The sequence below is a fragment of the Salvia splendens genome, chromosome 14 (assembly GCF_004379255.2).
Source record: "Salvia splendens isolate huo1 chromosome 14, SspV2, whole genome shotgun sequence".
NCBI lineage: Eukaryota > Viridiplantae > Streptophyta > Magnoliopsida > Lamiales > Lamiaceae > Salvia > Salvia splendens.
Genome location: NC_056045.1, coordinates 1,562,874 through 1,586,183, shown reverse-complemented (window position 1 = coordinate 1,586,183; position 23,310 = coordinate 1,562,874). Strand labels below are relative to the sequence as shown.

The following is a 23,310-nucleotide window of genomic DNA, read 5'->3' as shown; positions in this document are numbered from 1 at the left end:
ATAGAGCAATTCATTTGCATATTATTATCTTGTGTAGTTTCGTTATGTAAATGGTAATATGCCGATCATGTGTAATCTACATCAGTCATCAGGTTTAATATGATCGGAAATTCGGAAATTCTTCAAACAAAAAAAATTAGAAATCTCTAAATCCATGTATTTAGATTAATAAAAGTAGAAAAAAAATTTAAAATTTTAGATGGTTCTATATGCAGTCCTCATCAACCTTAATTTGATCAAAATTATTAGCAGAAGGGAAATCCAAAACTCTCAAAGTTTATATGTTTACATATAAAAAAATATCCTGGGGAAAACATAATTTTTTTTTAAAGTTTGTAAAGTCATAGTTAAATTGAGTTATTTTTGGGTTAATTAAATGAAAAACTATAAAGTTGTAATTTTGAGTATTTGATAAAATAAGATAGTAGGAGTATTTTATTATCATACATATTTATCAACAAACGAACCCTTCACGTAAGGTCATCCAACATAAACTAATGTAGAGACGTGTAATATCCATGTCATCATAATAAGTCATTTTCTTCACAATTAAATTCCAAGAAAAAGTGAATAATTTTTCATACGAAACCAATTAAATCTATTTTTTTCTCACCTTATCTCCCATCAATTTTCGGACCAATTCTTATATTCTGTTCCAATTGATTGGATTGAAATGTTGGAGTAAAGTATTACTACTTTATACCTCAAGAAAAAAATATAGATATGAAGAACATGAATCAAGTTTTTTTTTGTGTTAAATTTGAAACGATATATAGATTTATGGGTTCAAAATTAATTAACATCCTATCTTTAGAGCCTCGATTGACTTAAACTCCTCAGCTTTACAAATGAGTAAAAAAAAGAAATGTTATAAATGAATTTTTTATTGTTTGAACATTATTTAAGAAAATAGAGAAGTTCTTGTTGAAAGAAAAACTTGTAACGTGAAGAGCATATAGCTTTCTCAATTTATTATAATAAAATCAACAATTTACATTACTATGTAAAATAAAAGTTAAATGTTACGGAGTAATTTTATTAAGATGATCAACAATGGTTTTTCATCTATTCTCGTGGTGACTCGAACTCTCGAGTTATTGATTAGATAGGAAGCGTACTGTCTTACCAATTGAACTGCGTTTCGTTGTCAAAATTTAAATGTTAATCGCGACGGCATTTATATGTACACGAAGGCCATGTAGACTAAATTAGAATACTTAGATTTAATTAATTAAGGTTGGATTTTAAGTAATGCATAGTGAAAAAGGATTTTAGAATGATTAGAATATAAAATTATTCTTTCTACGTACTGTGAATAGTTTCTACATCGTATGTTCATTCTAGTGTTTGATTGAAACATAACATAACACAATTCCAATGTATTGTGTTTAATCGTTCAACATACAATTTCTGTTATGAATTTTGAGATCGATATTCTTATCATAATTTCTGATATCATTAGATGATAACAAGAATTTCAACATTTAAAAAACTAATAATTTAAGTTTAATCTAAAATTTCCCAAATATTTCAGTTTTTAAAATTTATCGATAATGATCGAAATGGAATTATTAAATAGGAATGCAATAATTTCTATAAAAGAAATTGCGTGATGGCTTGCTACGTGGCATTTTATGGTCTTAAAAACATTGTCGACTTAATCATTATGTAGGGAAACTATAATCAACTGTAGTTTCTAAATCTTAGCAAACAAAAGATAGATTATCTAAAATTTTGGAAATTAATTTTAAAAAACAAAAGATAATTCATAGTACTAACCAAATTTAGTTCCACGGTTTCAGCCTATAAAAAATTACTATTTAATTGATATAAAATTGCCAAAGAAATAAATAATTAATTGAACAAACTTTTTCTTACAAAAAAAAGTTGGATTAATTATGTTTCGCGAAATGAGAAATAATTGAACATTGCTATCAGTATGGATATATACTCGACAAAAAGTACAGAAATATCTACTAGTCTTGCCTTTGCCAACACTCAACAATAATTGAGGGGATAAGACCACACTTTAATTTGATTCACTCTCAAAGAGCCAAATATAGAAAAATCATAGTGTCAATTTGCTCGAGGCAATACAATAGTTGTAACAGAAAATTCAACATCAAACAATAATTGTTACAATTTCTAGTTTTAGTTCAAATATCTTCAACCAACGGCAATATATATAGTTAATTCGGTTAACTTCCTTCTAGTGACGTATGATAGATTTTATTGAGAGTATTTAGGGAATACTAGCTATCGCTAATTGAGGCGAGGTCGGAGTCGACTTACCCCGTCACTGGCCATGAAGATCCTAAAAATTCGTTAAATTCGATTTTTGGAGCGGTCGTGGATATTCATGTGATAGCTCATCTCTTCGTGATTGGGTTTATTTTCGTTTTTCTTCCACCTGAAGATCACTGCATCGCTTTTGCAATCTGACATCAGCGATGACCGCCGAATATTTATGGTATTATATTAGAGACGACCTTCTTCGTTATGTCCCAACTTCACAAGTTCCATTTATTGGATCTAACAATGCAATAGAAATTAGACTACACATATTATAACTCATAATTTAAATTTTAAAGATCCAAATAGTACTATTGTACATTGGTTAGCCTGGTAATAGAATGGTTGATACTTGTAGTCAAATGTTTCGCGTATGTTTGAGTCCATCGTAACACAATTTTTCAAATTTTTATAATTTATTCAAAAAGAACAAAATTCCATAATTAGTGATAAAAAAGTATATATAAATACAAATAATGACTATAAGTCTATAACTTATAAGTAGTCGTGAACTCAATTAACTTTATTATGACTCCAATTCAAAACTACAGATCTTTTTAGTAGTGAACTAAAGCTAATTCATGTGAATTAGAGGCAATTATACATTTATTGTTAAACGACTAAATCTATTTTATCTTTGAGACTCTTTTCATACCCTACTTTTCAAATAATAAAATGAACATTTTGTAAAGCTAACTCGCATAAACTTGAGCATATTTTAATTTATCATTCGTACAATGGATAACTCTAATGTCACATCCAATAACCATGAAACACATTGCATATACCTTCACTAAAAATATTCACAATCTTTTTCCTAGCCATGATGTTACAACCATCACCATCAATATTAACCCACACAAGTTTCTCACTCTGAGATGGAAATCTAACAACTTTTATAATATCTCGCACTAAAGTAATCCAAAATGGAGAAAGCAAAAATATCACAAAAACCATTAGAATAAAAATCTTAAATATTGTAATTAAATATGTAATTTAATAATGGGACACAAGTGCGACATACTCCATCCAATTACAAAATAAATGTCTTATTTTGTCATTTTGAGATATTTACATTAAGACATCATTTACCTCTTTTATTTTAGATAAGTAAATCACACATTCCATTCTATTAAATTAGTATAGTCATATTTTATTACTATTAAATATATAAATTTAATTAACACTCATATTGCATTAATTTTTTCATCCATTTTATTTCCTATTTTACAAAATCCGTATCGAGTGAAAGTGAAAATTTAAACAGTACTAGAAATGGTAGTGTAAAATTGTGGGGCTGAGAAATGAAACCGATAATTTGTAGGTTACTTATGCCATAGGTTCAAATTTTTAAAAAATGTTTCTGCCTATCATTGATATTTTTTACTATATGTTATGAAACATTCAGACTAAATAAGTAGTACACATAATCAGAACATAAACAAAAATCAAAAACTATATTTAAAATAAATACAGAAGGAAAACAGCAACAGACTTAGGAATTAATTTTTCTTGGGATGCATATTAGAAAATATTCAAACAAATAATAGATAAATGTGATGACTGGAAAACGTCAAACCCAACTTGGTTTATCAATATTCTGTCAATAAGTCTCGAATAAAAGTATTGAAAAAAAGACATATATAAATTCCAAAATATATTTTTGGAGACAGTTGATTTTGGAGGTTGTTCATAGCAATGTGCCATTTGGCATGCTTAGTGACGACCCAAACATATGCACACTGCATAATATAAAACTATCCATTAAAGTTGGCAAAGTTTAAATAGAAAAAAAAAATTATATTGATGGGGACATATATATGAGGACAAAAATAGATGAACTATAAGAAATCAGCATCAACAAATTATTTCATACTATATCTTCTACAAAAAATCATACCTACAAATTAAAGTGCTTAATATCTACACTTTCCATTTTCTTTTATTCTAATATTTATGTGGAGAAAAAGAAAATCCAATCCTGCCTATCACTAGCAAACAGCACTGCATAATATTAAAAGCTATTTATATCCATGCTAAATACTCTACATGCATATGTTTGCCTACCAAAAATGAGTGTATTTTGTCATTAATCTAGATTATAATTAGTACTTCACCCAAACCACAAGAATATGCACTTTTGATTGGTCACGGACTTTAATGCACAATTAGTAAAATAAAAAAGCAATAGAAAGAAAAAGTAATTAAAATATTGTTAGTGGATAATGGATTGAAGGTATATACTGGATGCATTTTTATAATTTTTGAAACTTCCTAGAACAATCTTAATTAAGATAATTAAGTGTCAAAACCGAGTCAACACAATACTCTTCTTATCAAGAGGTTCTTTGATTTTAAAAAATTATAAAATTAACTATGCCAATAATAATTTTTTAGATATCAAAATTAAACTAAATGTATGAAATAAAATAAATATCGCTAAACCTTAATTATACGAGAGAGATCACGAATTATGCTTGTATAAGATATATAGTACCTCATGTAATCCTCGAAAAAAAAATCTTAATATTTGACTAACATCACTTAAAGCTTCAAAGTTTTGGATAACAGTAAATTTAATAAGTAAACGTATTAAAAAATTTAGTCAAGTGAGAACTTTCAAAAGAAAAGAATACTTTTTCTAAAATGTGATCGTAAAAATATGAAATCAAACTTTTTCCCTCTTAATAAAAAGTGATCGTAGCATGAAAATGGAAGTGCTTTAGCTAGAAGAAATATGTTGATTATATATATAGCATTTATGCATGACTTTAAAATCTAAATAGAATAAATGAATATATTGATAAGATAGCATTTATGTGTTTATATATCATTTAATACCTACTTAGTTAATGCAATTTAGGATCTAGAACGTCATTGAGATTATTTTAATTTGATGAAATTCTAAGAATAATTTCTACAAATAGTAAAGGACTAAATAGATATACACATATGACAAAAAGTGCAACCAACCCATACAATTATTTGGTAAAGCATATGCCCATATTATAATATTCTTGGAAAAAGTTGGCAATTTAATTTAATTTAATTTAATTAGAAAGGCAACGATGGCCTTTTGTTTTGCTTTAATAATTTTATACCACACTTTTCAGATTTACAAGTTAGCATAGAAGGGTGTGGTTGAATATCATGCGATTATTTGTGCAAGCTTTTCAAGAACTATTTTGGTCCTTTATATTCGAGCATGGCTTAGTCGTAAAACTTGGATACTCGTCTCTACCTCGATCTGGCGAACCAATTGAGCCCATCGAGCCAAACTCGCTCGCTACTCGGTGATAATTTTTTCATTTCTTAAAGCATACATTTTTCTTAGAAAATGAATAGATGATGGAAGAAATATCATATCATAACAAAAATAGCTAGGTCGAGTAACATCAATTCAAATAATCCTTATAAAAATCAATTATGTTTATATACCAATTTGAACTCTTACATAATCGTGTTTATACCTACTTAATTAATGCTAAGATCTTGAACATCTAGTTTGTCAATGAAATTATTTTAACTAGACGAAATTCTAAATAGTTTCTACAAATAGTAAAGACCAATATATATACATAGTAGTATATGACAAAAAATGTAATCAATCTATACAATTATTCCGTAAAGCACATGCCAATCTTATATATATTGGGGAAGTTGACCAATTTAATTTAATTTAGCAATATTAATCTCAACCAATCTTACTAACCCTAGTGTGCATATAGTAGTGAATTATTGTACTGCATAATTGTATATTGATTGAATGTCGGTTGGCATTTATTTATCATTCCGATTTTATGATAATACAATATGCAGGCCTCCCAAATTTTAGTCCCTCTCTCTCTCAAAGAATACAACTTTGAAAATGTATAAAAATTTTAGACTGTATACAACTTTACAAGGGACAATTTTTTGGCTAGAAGAGTGTAAGTGTATATTATTATGGCTCTACTACACAATACCACAAAGTAATGTTGCTTACATTTAATGATTATAAAATAAAAGCATAGTTTGTGATCCAAATGTCAGTCTTTTCATAAAGTTGTATGAATTTATATATTTTAATAAAAATAAAATATTCAAAAATATATGTTCACCACTAACGAAAAAATAGAATTTTGGAATACTTGTATTATAGGAGTAGTAAAATAAAAAAATGGAATTAATTGAGTACCTCGTTTCCTGAAAAAATCATCATCACAATTCACAAACTAAAATTAAATTTATTACTCCATAATTAAAATAATAAAAAAACTTTATCTCAAAAACCTTACGTTTCCAAAACCTCATCCATACCACTACTCCAAAAAAATCATCGACGATATAAAAAATATTTTTGGATGCCTAAGTTTGGTCGACAAACAGAATTTACCTATATAAAATCAATTTTAGCCTCATATAATATTCTCTAATGATGCATATTAAAAAATTAAATTAAATATTCTTTTTCTTTGTTCATGGATATCAGCGTTACCCAATTAAATAACAATTTAAGGGACATGAAAGACCCAACTGCATAACATAATCTATAGAGAAAAATAAAAACTAATAGTACTATGTGATATCAACGATATGAATCAAAAGAAAATACTAATGGATATCATGGAACTCAACAAAATGTAGCCAGTCATTTTAAAACAAAATCAAATAATACAAAATTAGAAACAATATACTAAAATTACAACAGAAAAATGCCTGGCTTTTATTGCCAATTAATAAACTGCTAATGATAAGGCAAACCTACTAATTCCATTTAAACATTCATAATCCAACTCAGCTATATTCAGATTGACAGTATCCAACTATTCAGCTCAGTACTATGACATGATTAAGTAAAAAATTTACCTTCAGTCATTGCGCCTACGCTTCCTAAAATGTCTGAGAATAAAGCTGTCTGCGTATAAAGGGTAGTTTTTCTTTATCAAGCCCTTTATGCATTTCCAGTATGAGAAATCGACCAAATCTCCATCCTTGCGAACGATGAATAAACATCTCGAGCTTTCAAAAGTAGGATGGTACCCAATCTGTCGAGCAGATTCAAACATAAGAAACTTTCAGCAATTAACTAAGTGAATGAACCTTTTGAGGTGCATAACTGATGTGTGTATCAATGTGATAAATCCGGCCTTGGCACATTTGAAAATCTCGTTTCACAAAATTACCTCAGAAGTTTATAAGTAAAGCTAGCTATTTTTCAAAAAATTGCATCCAGTAACTTTTTCCGAAAACATGACAGATGCAAGGCATAACATTACATTATGATAATACAGAAAAGTAAAAAAGGTAGTTTTACGTTTACACTTGCTGAAAGTGTTCGACAGTAATATAAGCTTATAGCCTCTTGCATTGATATTTGATGACCTAATTGGACCGATTTTCCTACTTCATTTTTTCTCCTGAATGGCTGAACCCGAAAAAGGTACCATGAATCTAATAAAAGGACAACCGGGGAAATGGATATTGTTAGAGCGTTTGGTTGTGAGCTATTGAAACCTAGGTGTCCTCAACATGCCAAAATGTCAAAGGGGGGAAGGGAGATTACAAGGTTCAGTTTTTTTTCCCATTATTTTGTTTCTCTGCAGAACTTGAGTAGAAGAATAACAGCCTTATACATCTCGGAAGCCATCACCATCAACAGTCTAACTATATTACCATTTGAAGAAGAAAGAATAAAAGGATATCTATAGTTTTAGACGGACTGCTGCCTTTGCTCAGTATGTAAGTTATTAATATGGGTCTTGAACTTATGGATATTGCGATATTAGGTTCTTTTCCTGCCTAAGGGTCAGTGTGGTTGAATATATCTATTTGAAAAATAGTAACCATGCATTTTTAAAAGAGAGAGACAAAAAAGGCAAAGCAACCACACAATTTGCTCATATATAAGTCACGAAATACTGATTGGCATGTAATGAATGCAGTTTTTTTCGTACACACTGCTTGGAAAGTGTTTCAGCAGTGTAGCTCTTTTCTAAACTCATGCAAAGTGCAGCAATGTTCAAGTTTATTAGTTCAAAAACAGGGGAACTTCATAGACTTAACAAAATCGTATGAAGGCTTAAATCACAGACAGTGTAAGAGAGATACCGTGATGTAATCAACTCCAGATCCTATCTTGTCTTCATATGCTGGATGATAAGGAAGCACCCTCTCTAGAATAGTTCTCTCATGTTCAGGACTCAACCTATTGCCACATTCATACCTGCAATAGAAAAATCATATGGGGGTAAGTTTGACAAAAATGTGACTAACACCACCTCATATCATTCACCAGTAACCACGAACAAACACGTTTCTTCCTGACATCCCTCTCCATCATTCTAGTCCAACTCTAAGGTAGCTCCCAACCAAATACAAGATTCAATGATTCAATTACAAATTGATCAAGCATCTCAACATGGTGTCCATTACCAGCATCCTCATCAATTTCTTTGCTCGTATATTACATTTGAAAATTAATAGACTAATCCTCCATAACCATAAAGAAACTTGAATACCAAATTATCAGTTTAGAATGGCCTCAAATCTTGCTGGCATTCTCTGAGAAGCTACACAAGCCAGTCATTGTGATCCTAAAACCATAACCAGGGGATCATTCTCAAGCCCGTGAAAGACCAGTAAACATCTCCCAAACACGATTTTCCCTCTGGTCCTCGGACAAGGTCCATAATCCTAGTTCGAACTCTAAGGTAATTCCCAAGTAAATGCAAAATTCAACCACAAAATTATCAAGCATCACAATGTGGCATCCATTCAACCAGCACCTTCATTAATTTCTTTGCTCATATGCTACATTTGAAAACTGATAGATTAATTCTCGCGTTCTCGATAACCCTAACAAAACTTGAAATCCCCATTATAAGTTTAGAATGCCCTCAAATTCAACCAGCACCTTCATTAATTTCTTTGCTCATATGCTACATTTGAAAACCGATAGATTAATTCTCGCCTTCTCGATAAGCCTAACAAAACTTGAAATCCCCATTATAAGTTTATAATGCCCTCAAATTCTTTTCAACTCATATAATTCAGCGGTAATTCACAAACAAACAGGTTTCTTGCTTTCATTCTCTCAGAAGCTATACGAGCCAATCACTGTGATACTAAAACCAGAAACAGGGGATCATTCCCAAGCCCTTAAAAGACCGGTAAACATCTCCTAAACACGAATTTCCCTCTGGTCCATAATCCTAATTCAAACTCCAAGGTAGTTCCCAAGATTCAACCACAAGTGTGTATGATGTATCATTGTATGCAACATAAATACACATAATCTAAGCTGGAAAAGGCATAAACCACAAAAGCAAATCAAATTAGTGAAGCTAAAAGAAGAGCTTACTTTCCAGAGTGAAGAATCATTCTAACAAATCCAACAAGAGGCACAGTGTCCTCCAAAATCTGATCCTCCCAATCCACCCACGTGTCACCGTCTTCGCGCTTCCTATCACTCCCATCATCATCCGAATACTCCGCCGCCGAACCCTCCTCGTCGTTGGAGGCAGGAGACGGCGCCACCGGCTTCCTCAACAAGTCGCCGCCGCGCTCCTGGCTGCTCCCAACCGCGCCGCCGCCGTCCGACCTGGTCTTCACGGCGCGCAATCGAGCTTTGTGGAGTGGGAAGGATATGGAGAATGGGGATAAAATTAGGTTTTGCGAGATTGGTTTTCTGTGAAATGAATATATAGTAGCTGTACTTGAAGATGCAATTGAAGACGCCATAGGTATCTAACTGAAACTGCGATGCAGTTTTTATGCTGTTTATGGAGTGAATTATACTTCCAATTCACGAAAAACAATCATTTTTTTCATTGCTTTTGGTGAATTTTCTTCAGTCCAAAATTTGCAGTCGAGAGCAGAAGATATTATAACATGCGTTCAGAGAGAGATATCGGATCGGGTCGGACCGGGTCTCATTGAATCGGGTTGAGCAACCATTTTCTATTACGTTATAAAAAAAACTACAATTATTATTACAAATCTAGCCATTAATAAAAAAATAAAATTACACAAACTTTTATTTTACATTCTACTCATTATATATTTTACAGTCGGAGTAGTACTTATTTTATATACAATAAAATGGCAATAAGCTAACATATGCAGAATTTTTTGTTTGGAGTGCGATAAATTTTCAGAAAGATAGCTCACCTAAGTTCCGACTACTCCCTCCGTTCTATAGTGATGAAGTCATTTTTCATTTCAGGACGTTCTATTATTATAGAGTAATTTCATTTTTAGCAAAAAATAACATTATTTGCATGCTTAATAAGTTATAACACGAGTTTTAGCGAATGTAAAGAAAAGTTGATTGAACAAATTAGTGGGTAGAAATAAGTTGGTGGAATGTGAGGCTTACTTATCATTTATGGTAAATATGAAATATGATTATTATTGTGAGACAGACCAAAATGATATGACTCTTATTATGAGACGGAAGGAGTAATATTTAGTTTAACCTTGATAAATGGTGAATAATTTTTGTTTTTATCTTTTCAAATGTTTATACAAGTGAATAAAGAATCAAAGATTAAAAATGTTAGAATTCAGGGACATTTTGAGCTTCGAGCATGGGTCAAAGTGGGCAGAAAATGTGCACCGAGTGATGTACTACGAGGCGTTCTGGCTCAAGTGGATCCCAACACTCAAGACCAAATGCTTACCCAAGGAGACGATGATGACGACCTGAAATTAGTTGGAGTCCTGGAAGACATATTGAAGGATAAGAAATGTCTCATTGTGTTGGATGATGTATGGGAATGGGACACACGACATTTGATTGATAACTTGCCACAGGAGGATGTACGAATCTTGCTTACAAGCAGGTTCAGAATTGAAGAATCTCCAAATCAAGTAGTAGTACGCTTGTTGAATGAAGAAGAAAGTAAGAAATTGCTTTGTGAAAAGGTGTTCGGTGAAGAGGATTTCCCTCCTCACCTTAAGAAATTGGGAGAGAAGATTGCCAAAAAATGTGAAGGTCTTCCACTTATGATAGTCACAGTTGCAGAGCTCCTATCCGAAGTAGACAAGACCCGGGAATTGGAATACTGGACTGAGGTAGCCGAAAAACAACATAATTCAGTTTTTGTGGATGCATATAATCAAATATCAAAGGTATTTTTCCCAAGCTATGACTATTTACCTCAATATTTCAAAATGATTTTTCTCTATATGGGATCTTTCCCTCCATATTGTGATATTGAAATAGGCGATCTCATTCGTCGATTGAGAGCTGAAGGGTTTCTTGAATCGATTGGAGCAGGAACTTTGGATGATTCTATAGTTAAATGCTTTAAAATTCTTTGTCATTGGCATAATCTTATTTTATATGAAGGAAAAATAAAATCTTGGTTCTCAAAGGGGGAGTTTCGGGTGCATTCGTGTTGGCAATACGTGTGTAAGAAAGAAGCTAGTAAGATCAAGTTTGTGCATGTTCTACAAAGTTGCGATGATGTTATGAAAGGCCAGCGGCGGTTGTGTGCCCATCATAACACTTTATTTGCCTTCAAACAAGTGTATGATTCAATAAAAAGTAGTTGTGCATCCACTGCCCGTTCTCTCCTTTGTTTGGGTCCTTACCACCAATATCCGGTGCCAATACATGATATGGATTTCAAGTTGCTCAGGGTGTTAGACGCTCATGAGGTCCGATTTTACCGTATCCCACTTGATATTATGAAACTAGTTTCTCTAAATTATCTTGCCCTAACTTGCAATGGAGAGATCCCTGTTTCCATATCCAACCTTTTTCACCTTCAGTCATTGACTATCCATCCACATATAAACATTAAAAAGCGTGGGGCTCCGTTATACATGCCGATGGTAATATGGGACATGCCAGAGCTACAACATATTAGTATCTTCGGAAGAGACCTACCAACCCCAAAGTCTGATGCTGCGTTGGAAAAACTCTTTAGTCTTTTTGGTGTCAGTGCCAAGAGTTGCATAAGAAAAAATCTCAAGAAAATCCCTAATTTAAGGATGTTAGAAATTATGATGGAGTTGAAGCCTTATGATGATGACGATGATATCAACCCATTGAGTGGCTTGGAATACATCTCAAAGGAACTCCACAAGTTGCAACTACTATCATATAAAGTAATGAACCCTGACATGAGGTATCAGTCTATAGTTCCTCTTTCAATGTTCCCATCAAGTCTTGAATTTTTGACGTTGAGTGGCTTAGGGTGTCCTTGGAAGCACATGAATGACATTGGTTCGCTGCTACCAAATCTTAAGAACCTCGAGTTAAATCACTATGCCTTTTGTGGCCCAGAGTGGAATATAGAATCAGGGTGTTTTTTGACACTTAATACACTTGTTATCGAAGACACTGATTTGATGCAATTGAGACCTCAACATGGAAGCCTCCCAAAGCTTGAACTCCTAAGCATAAGGCATTGCTACAAATTACAACAAGTCGATTGGACTTGTGATCCCTCAATGGTCACAAAGCCTACAATTGAATTGGTTGAGTGCAGTCCTTCAGTTGTCGCTTTCTCTGAGAAATTAAGACCTCACTTTAAAGTTCGTTGCCATTCTTCTTTTTGAGATGAGAAGTCGTAGCCAGAGCTTGGTTAACAGGTTAGATTTCCTACTTCATTTAATTTGTACAAACCGCATCAACTCATTTCGTTCTTAACTAAAATGCTAATGCTTGTGCTTGTGGTGAAGATGAAGTTGCACCAAGCTTCCTTGCAAAACATGATCGGCTTCCGAAGATTGGAATGGAGAAGTGTTTTTGACTCCTCGTTGGAGGCCTTACTTCAACGTAGAACGTGAGTCAATATGATAATAAATTTGCTTCATATTCTTCAGCCTGAGGTGCAAATCCTTATGTGAAGAAAGCTTGAACCAACTATGTGAGTGCAGTTGATGGATTTGTTTAGTATGATGTTTTATGTTGGTGTTGAAAGAAAATGAGAGAGATATGCCATCTTCAATATATCTTCTCTTCTTTGACACTTTGTTGATTGACTCCTTCCATTCTTGGATGCTTCCTGCTCACGATTTTTTTTGTGTGTTTTGCAATTAGTGTTGGCTTTATGTGATTATAGATTAATATTGAATTGAAGTATGCAATCTTCTTTATTTTTTCTTGTGTGTTTTGGTCAGTTTAAAGATTAATTTTCGCACCTATGCATAAATTTAACAGTTTTGAATGTTCTGAATGGTTCAGTGTACTCATTTATGCCTCGTTTGGTAGCCGAATGAAATTTGTATGTTAGTTAATAATTGAGATAAATTATTTAGTTTAGCATTAATAAACTGACTTGAGTGAATATTTGGTATGCTTGATAGGAGTAGCAAATAAAACAGATATTTTAACTCTATGTTTAGTACAAATGGTGAATATTTAGTTTAGCATTAATAAAACGGAAGGAGTAATATTTAGTTTAACCTTGATAAATGGTGAATAATTTTTGTTTTTATCTTTTCAAATGTTTATACAAGTGAATAAAGAATCAAAGATTAAAAATGTTAGAATTCAGGGACATTTTGAGCTTCGAGCATGGGTCAAAGTGGGCAGAAAATGTGCACCGAGTGATGTACTACGAGGCGTTCTGGCTCAAGTGGATCCCAACACTCAAGACCAAATGCTTACCCAAGGAGACGATGATGACGACCTGAAATTAGTTGGAGTCCTGGAAGACATATTGAAGGATAAGAAATGTCTCATTGTGTTGGATGATGTATGGGAATGGGATACATGATTCATGGATAACTTGCTACAAGAGAATGTCAAAATCTTGCTTACAAGCCGACAAAAGATTAAAGTTTCCCCATTTAAACGAGTACGCTCGTTGAATGAAGAAGAAAGTAAGACATTATTTCGTGAGAAGCTATTTGGTGAAGAGGGTTTCCCTCCTCACCTTGAAAAATTGGGAGAGAAGATTGCCGAAAAATGTGAAGGTCTTCCACCTATAATAGTCACAGTAGCAGATCTCCTATCCAAAGAAGACAAGACACCAAAATTTTGGACCGAGGTAGCCCAAAAACAACATAATCCAGTCTTCGTGAATGCATATGATCAAATATCATAGGTATTTTTCCCAAGCTATGAATACTTAGATCAATATTTGAAAATGTTCTTTCTCTATCTGGGAGCTTACCTTCATACAGTGATATCTACAGTCAGGAATTCAATCATCAGATAAATGCGGAAGGATTTTTTGAATCATATAGCGTGGACACTCTCTTTGATTATATAAATGAATGCTTGAATGTACTTTCTCATTGGTATCATCTTGTTCTACATGAACGCAATATTACTTCCTGGTTTTCAGAGAACAAGTTGTGCGTGCATTCTTGCTGACAGCACTTGTGTAAAAAAGAAGCTAGTAAGATCAAGTTTTTGCTTGTTATACAAAGTTGCGATGATGTTACAAAAGACCAGCGTCGGTTGTGTGCGCATTGCAACACTTTATTTGCCTTTGAACAAGTGTATGATGCAATAAAAAGTGATTGTGCGTCCACTGCCCGTTCTCTCCTTTGTTATGGTCCTTACCACGAATATCCAGTTCAAATACATGCCATGAATTTTAAATTGCTTAGGGTACTAAACGCTGTTCATGTCCGACTTTACCATATCCCAGTTGAAATTATGAAACTAGTTTGTCTAAAGTTTCTTGCCCTAACATGCAACAAAGAGCTCCCGGCTTCCATATCCAACCTTATTCAACTTCAATCCCTAATTATTGAGCAGCATACGAACATTAAAAAGCGTGGAGTTTTGTCATACATGCCGGTCGAAGTATGGGACATGCAGGAACTAGAACACATTGAGGTAACCGGAAGAGACCTACCAACCCCTAATTCTGATGCTACTTTAGAAAAGCTCTCTTGTCTTTTTTATGTGAATGCAAAGAATTGCACTAGAGAAATTCTAAAAAGAGTCCCGAATTTAAAGTAATTAAAAATCGTGATGGAGTTGAAGCTTTGCGACGATGACAATGATATCAACTCACTGAGTGGCTTGGAATATATCTCAACAGAACTCCATAATTTGGAGACGCTTATCTATTGTGTGCCTAACCATGAGATGAAGTATGAGTGTATGGTTCCTCTTTCAATGTTCGCATCAAGTTTGAAGAGGCTGGAGTTGGTTGGCTTAGGGTGTTCATGGAAGCACTTGAATGACATTGGTTCGCGACTACCAAATCTTGAGGATCTCGCTTTACGCCAGTATGCCTTTCAAGGCCCAGAGTGGTCAGTGGGAGATAGGATCAGATTGTTTTTTGAAACTTAAGACACTTGTTATTGGAGATAATGATCTGGTGCGATGGATAGCTCAATGTGGAAGCCTCCCAATGCTTAACCTCCTAAGCATACGACATTGCTATAAGTTACAACAACTCGATTGGACGCGTGAGCCCTCAATGGTCGCAAGGGCTACAATCGAATTAGTTGAGTGCAATCCCTTAGTCGTCGCTTCTACCAAGCAATTCCCAAAATCTCTCTTTACAGTCCGTTGCCACTCTTTATTTTGAGGTGAGAAGTCGTCGCTAGACTCTCAACTTGGGTAACAGGTGTGACCCCCTAATACTTCCCTACTTACAATTGACTGGATATGGAATTCATTGTGTTTTGCTATATTCTGTTACAGTGTATGCTGGTTGATCTTCTAATTACTAGTTAGTTTATGAATGAGAATTTAACATGTGAGTGTTGTTCACTTTAAATAACATGTCTGAAAAATTTTATGTGCTCACATCCTGTATTCATTTTTTTTGTTTTTTAGGCAAATGAGAGAGAGAAAAGGGATGTCAAACGCTGTGTCAACGATTGTGAATTCTTGATTTTGTTGAGGATTATGAAACCTCGTTGCTGGATAATATTTGAATATTTATGTAATGGTTGAATTAAGGGATTGTTCAAATTGTAATTTCTGTGACTTGACAGCATGGTTTCGACTCTTCTTGTAATTCTTGTTTTAGTAACTTGCGAAGATATTGTTGCTGTTGTTCGTTCTGTCAGGTTTAAGGTTTGAGGATTTCTGCATTTTTTGTGAGTTATTGTTGTTGTTGTTCGTCGCCCGTCAACATTACATGCACACGTTTTCATCGGTAATAATAGCACTTCCTCCGTCCGCCATTAAAGGCCCCATATTTCCTTTTTTGTTCTTTAATAAATATCTCATTTCACTACTATATTTGATTAATGGATCATACATTCCATTAATTCATTTCACTAACATTTTATTATAAAATCAAGGGCAAATTGTCTGTAAAGTCATAAACTTTCAGAATAGTTTGGTTTTTCCCGTGAACTTTTAATGTTGCACGAAAAATCATGAACTTTACCAGACTGTGTAAATTTCTCATCCGACCCGATCCGATAGATTTTTGACACAAACTTATCCTACGTGGCGCGCCGGAGGCGTGACTTGGCAAATGACAAATTTAAGGTTCAATTCGAATTGTGGAATTAATGCTACTTTTATGTTGAATTCAGTTTGTGGAATTCGATTTTTATGGTTATGTCTATTTATATGCTGAATTCGATTTGTATGTTTTCATTTGTGTTACTTGTATGTTTGTGATAATTACAAGGTCATAGATTGCAATAATAGAAGAAAAATAATCAAAATTGGTGGCGTTTTGCCAAGTCACGGCCTCCGACGCGCCAAGTAGGATAAGTAATTGTGTCGGAAATCTATCGGGTCTGGTCGGATGGAAAATTTACACAATCCGGTAAAGTTCATGACTTTTCATGCAACTTTTAAAGTTCATGAGAAAAAACCAAATCATTTTGAAAGTTCACGACTTTAATTCCCTAAAATCAATATATAAAAGTATGTCTTACATTCCACTAACCTTTTTTTCTTCCACTTCACTTTACAAAATTAAACTATTTCCTAAAACCGTGTCGATCATATATGAGACATTTAATCATTGATAGGGGAGTACTATCTTCATAATAAGTCTTCTAGGTTAACACTCAACACACACTACGATATCCAATTTTTAATAGTACCATACAATTTAATTAAACTTAATTACAGTATATAGTGATATTCCCGCAGTCAAGTATTGGAAATAATAGTACTATTATTCGTTACTCGTAAGTCATCTATTCTAGTAAATTTCCTACGGCATCTTACATGAAATTTCCAGTTCCACGTCAGACTCGAAGCGTGACAGTCGTTATGAAAAAGACTTGGACAATTTATTTGTTCAAACCTCCATTTCTTTTAATCTCAAGAGCCAATAACAACCATTAATAAAGTCGGTTTGAAAAGGTCGCCATAATTTTTGAACGTAAATTTTATTCCTCTCGTTCTACTAGATATATACTTAATAAAAAAATTATTATATAATAAAAAGTCAATATAAGGTAGAGGAATCAAATTAAAGTGGTTGGATGTACTTAATAAAAAAATTATTATATAATAAAAAGTCAATATAAGGTAGAGGAATCAAAATAAAGTGGTTGGATGTTCCAATTTCTCATTAATTTGCAACACTTCCCTCAAAATTGGCGGAAATTGTTTTGATCCTTCTTCGGGAATGCATACTCTCCACCTCTTACTATTTGTGTCATGCTGGTTGGTGGAGTCGACGATCTCATTGAAATCCATGGTATGTCCGGAGCTGCAACCTCGTGGGGCCAATGTGAGCGTGGGAGTAATCATCGATGGGAGCTCGAGAATCGGAAAAGAGCAGAAGATAGCCATGTCAATGGCTGCCAAAGATTTGAGCCATTGTTTGAACTTGGTTTTGCACATCAAAGATTTACATGGTAATTCAGCTCTTGCTGCTTCTGCTGGTACGAAATTCTTTACTTAGTTTTGTTTATGATTTTGCTTAATCAATTATATTTAGGAGATTGGAAATAAAATCGATTTTGGAATAGAGGGCCTCGTCTTCGAAGTTATGAAGTTATAGGTGAAATTTGACTTAAGGTGTAGGGAGATTTTACATGTGTTTCCTATATAGTCATGAAAAATTCAAGAATTATGTTAGTTCTTTTTACTTGGAGGGAAGTAATGTGTATATATGTGCATAGTTGACTTATTTTTTCAATTATGAATCAATGAATTAATGCTCAAGACTCTTGCAATGTGAATTATTATGAATAGATATAGTCATAACTTAAAACAACTTTTTATTCATAACCAATAGTCCATAGTTACTAATAAAATGTGCACAAAATGAATTACATAGGAATGTCAATAAAAAAACTCACTCAATTTCCGGTCAGTAATAGTACTGTACAATTTATTATCAACCTATTTTGTTATTGGTTGTTGACACGAATATTTTCAAACGTACGCAGCACTGAATCTCATTAACCACGAACACATCGACACGATCATCGGAACCCTAACACCCGAACAAGCCGCATTCCTCTCCCACCTCAAAAACCCACCACCCATCATCTCCCTCTCCCCGGCCGCCTCACCTCCACCGCAACCTCCCCCGTCCTTCAACCAGATGACCCTCCCCGCGGCCCACCAAATCCGATGCATCGCCTCACTCATCGCCCATTTCCACTGGAAAAATCTCATCTCCATCTCCCAGGACCCAACCCTCTTCCTCCCCCTCTCCCGCGCTCTCCACGCCCTCGACATCTCCATCGATCTCCACGCCACCGCCCCCGTCCCCCACGCATCCATCGAGAGCGAGTTGTTAAAGGTGATCGGCGCCACCAACTCGAGGATCTTCGTCGTCATGCATTGCTCTTACGAGTTCGCAGCGATCTTGTTCGAGAAAGCTCGGGTTTTGGGATTGCTGGAGAAGGGCTTCGTCTGGATCGTGGCGGACGAGATCTCGAATCTTCTAGATTCCGCCGATTCATCGCTTTTACTCAACATGGAAGGAGTTCTTGCCATAAAATCAGATTATTCAACTAATCACAACAATTTCAAAGCGTTTAAATCCAAATTCAAAAGAAAGTACGAATCCAGTTTTCCATCAGAAGAAAATCCGACGCCGAGCATATACGCCCTCCGCGCCTACGACGCCGTCTTCGCTGGCGCCGGCGCCGGCGAAGATTCCGAATTCCTGAGTGGAAAATTAATCTTCAAGAACGGCTTCCTCTCGCAAAAGCCGGTTTTCCACATTGTGAATGTGATCGGTAAGAGCTACAGAGAAGTGGCGGTGTGGTCGCCGGAGTTGGGTTTCTCCGGCGATCAACTGCATTCGATCTTCTGGCCTGGCGGAGAGCGGTCGGTTCCGAAAGGGTGGAGCTTGGGGAGCAGAGAGAGGCCGTTGAGGATCGGCGTTCCTGCTAGAGGCATGTTCAATCAGTTCGTGAAGGTCACGTATGATTCCGGCCGGAATTCGACTCGGATCACCGGATTTTCGATCGAGGTTTTCGAAGCTGCGGTGAAGAAACTGGCGTACGATCTTCACTATGAATTGGTTCCCTTTAATGGCTCCTACGATGAAATGGTTGCCCAAGTTCACAACAAGGTAGTACTTCCTCTGTTTTTCCTCTGTTTTTCCCCTGTTTTACTTTTGTTAATTGAATCGCTTCTTTTTTGGCTAAATTTAAGAAATTGTTTATAGTGTAGTATTAAGTAAGAAAGATAAAATATGAGAAAAAATAAGTGATAATAGAATAAAGTAAAAGAGAATAATATACATAAAAGAAATACTCTGTTCCATTCAATATTCTTTTAATCTGTGGCAATAGAGCTTTGATGCAGCAGTAGGTGACACAGAAATAATGGCAACCCGGTACGTTTATGTGGAGTTTTCACAGCCTTATATAGAGTCGGGGCTGGTGATGGTGGTGACGGTGAAACCCGGACTTAAAGACTCCAAATTTATAGCTTTGAACCCCTTCACCAAGATGATGTGGCTGCAGCTCGCCGCTGTCAGCACGACCACCGGATTCGTCATCTGGCTCAGCGAATTCGCAGCCGGCAACGACCAATTCACCGGAAATTCCATTCTCCAAACTATCTGCTCTATTCTCTGGCTCTCAGTCACCATAATCTCCTTGTCACAAAGTGAGTATAGGTTACAGTTTCTCGATTTGTGCGTGTGATCCTTACATATGGCCCATGTTAATCTTCTCACATTCGTTCCAATTTTATTGGATGTCCCCGAGGAACTTATGGAATGTTCCCAATCTTCCCTTTATGCTTAAGGCTCACTTCAAATTTGTCTTATGTTAGTTATGTAAGAAAACAGATGTGGGATTTATAGACCAAATGAGTTGGTTTCTATGAGGCTAGTCTTTTAAGTTGAGTTCTCATATTTGGTCAGTATGTAGGTCATATTAGGCCATCCGCAATGGGCGGACGATGGCACGCCCGATGGCGCGCATCGTCCGCGCCATCGATCGTCCGCGCCCATTGCGGATACGGACGATAGGTCGCGGACGATCGTCGCGGCCGATACTAAGGGCGCGGAGGATGGCGCGCCCGATGCCTATCGTCCGCGCCATCGTCCGCCCCATTGTGGCGTACACGGACGATGGCTGCGGACGATAGGCATCGGGCGCGCCATCGTCCTCCCCATTGTGGCGTACACGGACGATAGGTCGCGGACGATGGCACGCGGTTTGGTCGCGTACACGGACGATAGGACAGCGTCGATGGCGAGGACGTTGTTGGAGACGCACAAGGCCCTCAAGAAGTGTACCGACCCCGACGAAGCCGAATACCTCCGGGCATTGATAGATGAACTGCGTCGGAAGTTGGGAATTGCACCGACTTAGTTTTTTTTTTTGTAAGTTGAACGGTGTAACTTCTTTTTTTATTAATGTGTCCCCGTTTGTTATTTCGACCTTTTTATTTACTCGTTATTAATTGTTAGTTGAAAACATTTAAATCAATTAAACAAATAAATAAAATGATGATGTGGCGCGCCATAGGGCGCGCCTTAGGGCGCGCCTTAGGGCGCCCCACTGCAGGTGGGGAGGTAGGAGGATAAAACTGCTGACGTGGCGCGCCATAGGGCGCGCCTTAGGGCGCGCCTTAGGGCGCCCCATTGCTAATGCCCTTAAGGGATAATGAGCTCAATACTAATACAGTGAACTCCGTGTTTTATCGCAGGAGAGAACATCAAGAACCCAACATCCAAGCTTGTGTTGGCGGTGTGGATATGTGTGACTTTCGTGGTGGGAGCGAGTTTCACGGCTGTCCTAAGCTCGATGATGACCGTTCCGAGATTGGAGCCATCTGTGAGGGAGATAGACGTTTTAAGGAACTCCAACGCAGCTGTAGGATGCAATGCCAATTCCTTTATTTGTGGTTATCTCATCAATGTCCTAAACTTCAAACCCAATAATATCAAGCCGATCAATTCCATTGATGAGTATTCACGCGCTTTAGACAACGGTGAGATCAAAGCCGCCTTCTTCGTCGCGCCACATGCCAAAGTGTTCCTTGCCAAGTATTGCAACGGCTACATTGCATCGGGGCCTAGTTTCAAACTAGGTGGCTTTGGATTTGTAAGATACTATCAACTTCTCATCCTTTTTTTCCTACAGTTTTCTCTTACTCTTAGGACATGCTTGGTATGATGAAACAGAACAAAAATAGGAACTGAATGAATATAATAACGTAAATATAAAAGTTGTACTTTTGAGTTTCACTCGAATCGAGTGGCTATATCCTTTTTTGTGGGACGACCCGAAAAGAAAAACAAGTCACATTTTAGAAATTTTCTTGTTGATTTTGTATATATTTGTACATGACCAGGCATTCCAAAAGGGGTCTCCATTAGCAATCGATATATCAGAAGCAATACTCAAAGTATCACAGAGTGGACATGTTGACACATTGGAGCAGAACATGCTCCATCACTCCAACTGCACTTCGTCGTTGGCATCCTCGCAGGAGGCGGCTGACGACATAAGATTAGGCCCCGGTCCATTCTCCGGCTTGTTCTTGATCCTAGGTTGCATCCTAGGTTTTGCATTCGCCGTTGCGGTCGTTCGTTTGGCGAGGGCGAGGTGGACCAGTTTTCTCGATGCGGTGTGGGCTTCGATGGTAGTGATCAGAGAGTGTTGCGCAAGATTTGGGTCTACATATTTTGGTGTTCGTCGTGATACGAATTCGGTTCGTGTCATATATGTTACATCTACATCTGATGAAACAAGTGTATCAACGTAGTGTAGACTAGTTTGTGATTTTAGTATATACCACATGCCTAATTATTTGTGTTTGTAAATAAATTTTCATTTCAAGATGTAAGAAAATGAATGTTTTCTTGCTTTAGCAAACACATTATTCTCACTCATAGTGTATAAAGATAATTAGATTCAAGAAACAACATTGTAATATAGCTGAAATGATGGGATATGGCGACACTTGACCCCTTTTGCTCTCTCATTTGCCTGATAAAAACGATAAATGAATATAGGATGTGAGCGTACATGAAAATTAAATGTAGGAATGCTAACCTGCTAACCAAATTGAGAGTCTAGCTACGACTTCTCATCTCAAAACGAAGAGTGGCAACGAACCGTAAACCACTCAATGAGTTGCTATCATCGTCATCATCATAAGGCTTCAAGTCCATCAGAATCACGAAGCTCTTTAAATTAGGGATTCTGTTGAGAATTTTTGTAGTGCAACTTTGAACACTCACACCAAAAAGACTTGAGAGATTGTCGAAAGTAGCTTCAGAATTAGGGGTTGGTAGGTCTCTTCCGCAAATCCTAATATGTTGTAGTTCTAGCATGTCCCGTATTTCTACCGGAATATATGATAGAACTCCACGCTTTTTAATGTTCATAGGTGGATGGATAATCAAGTCTTGAAGGTGAAAAAGGTTGGATATTGAAATAGGGAGTTCTTCGATGCAAGTTAGGGAAAGGTACTTTAGACAAACTAGTTTCTTAATTTGACGTGGGATATGGTAAAACCGGACCTTAAGAGCATCTAGTACCCTAAGCAACTTGAAATCCATGGCATCTATTGGTATCGGATATTATTGGTGGTCAGGACCATAACAAAGGAGAGAATGAACCGTGGGTGCACAATCATTTTTTATTGAATCATACACTTGTTCGAAGGCAAATAAAGTATGAAAATGGGCACACAACCGACGTTGGTCT

At 35.7% G+C, this 23,310-nt stretch overlaps 3 protein-coding genes and 1 non-coding gene across 8 annotated transcripts; 2 read left to right on the top strand and 2 right to left on the bottom strand.

Moving 5' to 3' along the window:
* Positions 1 to 6,900: 6,900 nt before the first annotated feature.
* Positions 6,901 to 10,117, bottom strand: LOC121763237 (protein DCL, chloroplastic-like). The gene is made up of 3 exons (XM_042159193.1): positions 9,635 to 10,117; positions 8,383 to 8,497; positions 6,901 to 7,319 (listed from the first exon to the last, which is right to left on the bottom strand). Exons 1-3 carry the CDS (start codon positions 10,012 to 10,014, stop codon positions 7,143 to 7,145), a joined length of 672 nt encoding a protein of 223 aa, XP_042015127.1. The 5' UTR covers positions 10,015 to 10,117; the 3' UTR covers positions 6,901 to 7,142.
* Positions 10,118 to 10,689: 572 nt separating this feature from the next.
* On the top strand, positions 10,690 to 15,741 carry LOC121765032 (putative late blight resistance protein homolog R1C-3). Of its 4 annotated transcripts, none has more exons than XR_006042705.1 (3): positions 10,690 to 12,876; positions 12,967 to 13,070; positions 13,785 to 15,741. XR_006042705.1 is itself a non-coding variant. In XM_042161073.1 (2 exons), exon 1 carries the CDS (start codon positions 10,792 to 10,794, stop codon positions 12,841 to 12,843), a length of 2,052 nt encoding a protein of 683 aa, XP_042017007.1. In that variant the 5' UTR covers positions 10,690 to 10,791; the 3' UTR covers positions 12,844 to 12,876; positions 12,967 to 13,478. The 4 variants fall into 4 exon arrangements, 2 of the variants coding, with proteins under 2 accessions (XP_042017007.1, XP_042017008.1); XR_006042704.1 differs by having other exon boundaries at positions 12,967 to 13,154; XM_042161073.1 differs by lacking the exon at positions 13,785 to 15,741 and having other exon boundaries at positions 12,967 to 13,478.
* A 2,012-nt stretch (positions 15,742 to 17,753) lies between these two features.
* LOC121763501 (glutamate receptor 2.9-like) lies at positions 17,754 to 22,468 on the top strand. Of its 2 annotated transcripts, none has more exons than XM_042159523.1 (5): positions 17,754 to 18,033; positions 18,571 to 19,709; positions 19,933 to 20,251; positions 21,302 to 21,699; positions 21,950 to 22,468. In XM_042159523.1, exons 1-5 carry the CDS (start codon positions 17,802 to 17,804, stop codon positions 22,361 to 22,363), a joined length of 2,502 nt encoding a protein of 833 aa, XP_042015457.1. In that variant the 5' UTR covers positions 17,754 to 17,801; the 3' UTR covers positions 22,364 to 22,468. The 2 variants fall into 2 exon arrangements, with proteins under 2 accessions (XP_042015457.1, XP_042015456.1); XM_042159522.1 differs by having other exon boundaries at positions 17,754 to 18,060.
* On the bottom strand, positions 20,255 to 20,356 carry LOC121766210. Its single transcript, XR_006042941.1, has one exon. It is a non-coding gene; the product is annotated as a U6 spliceosomal RNA (small nuclear RNA).
* Positions 22,469 to 23,310: the final 842 nt, after the last annotated feature.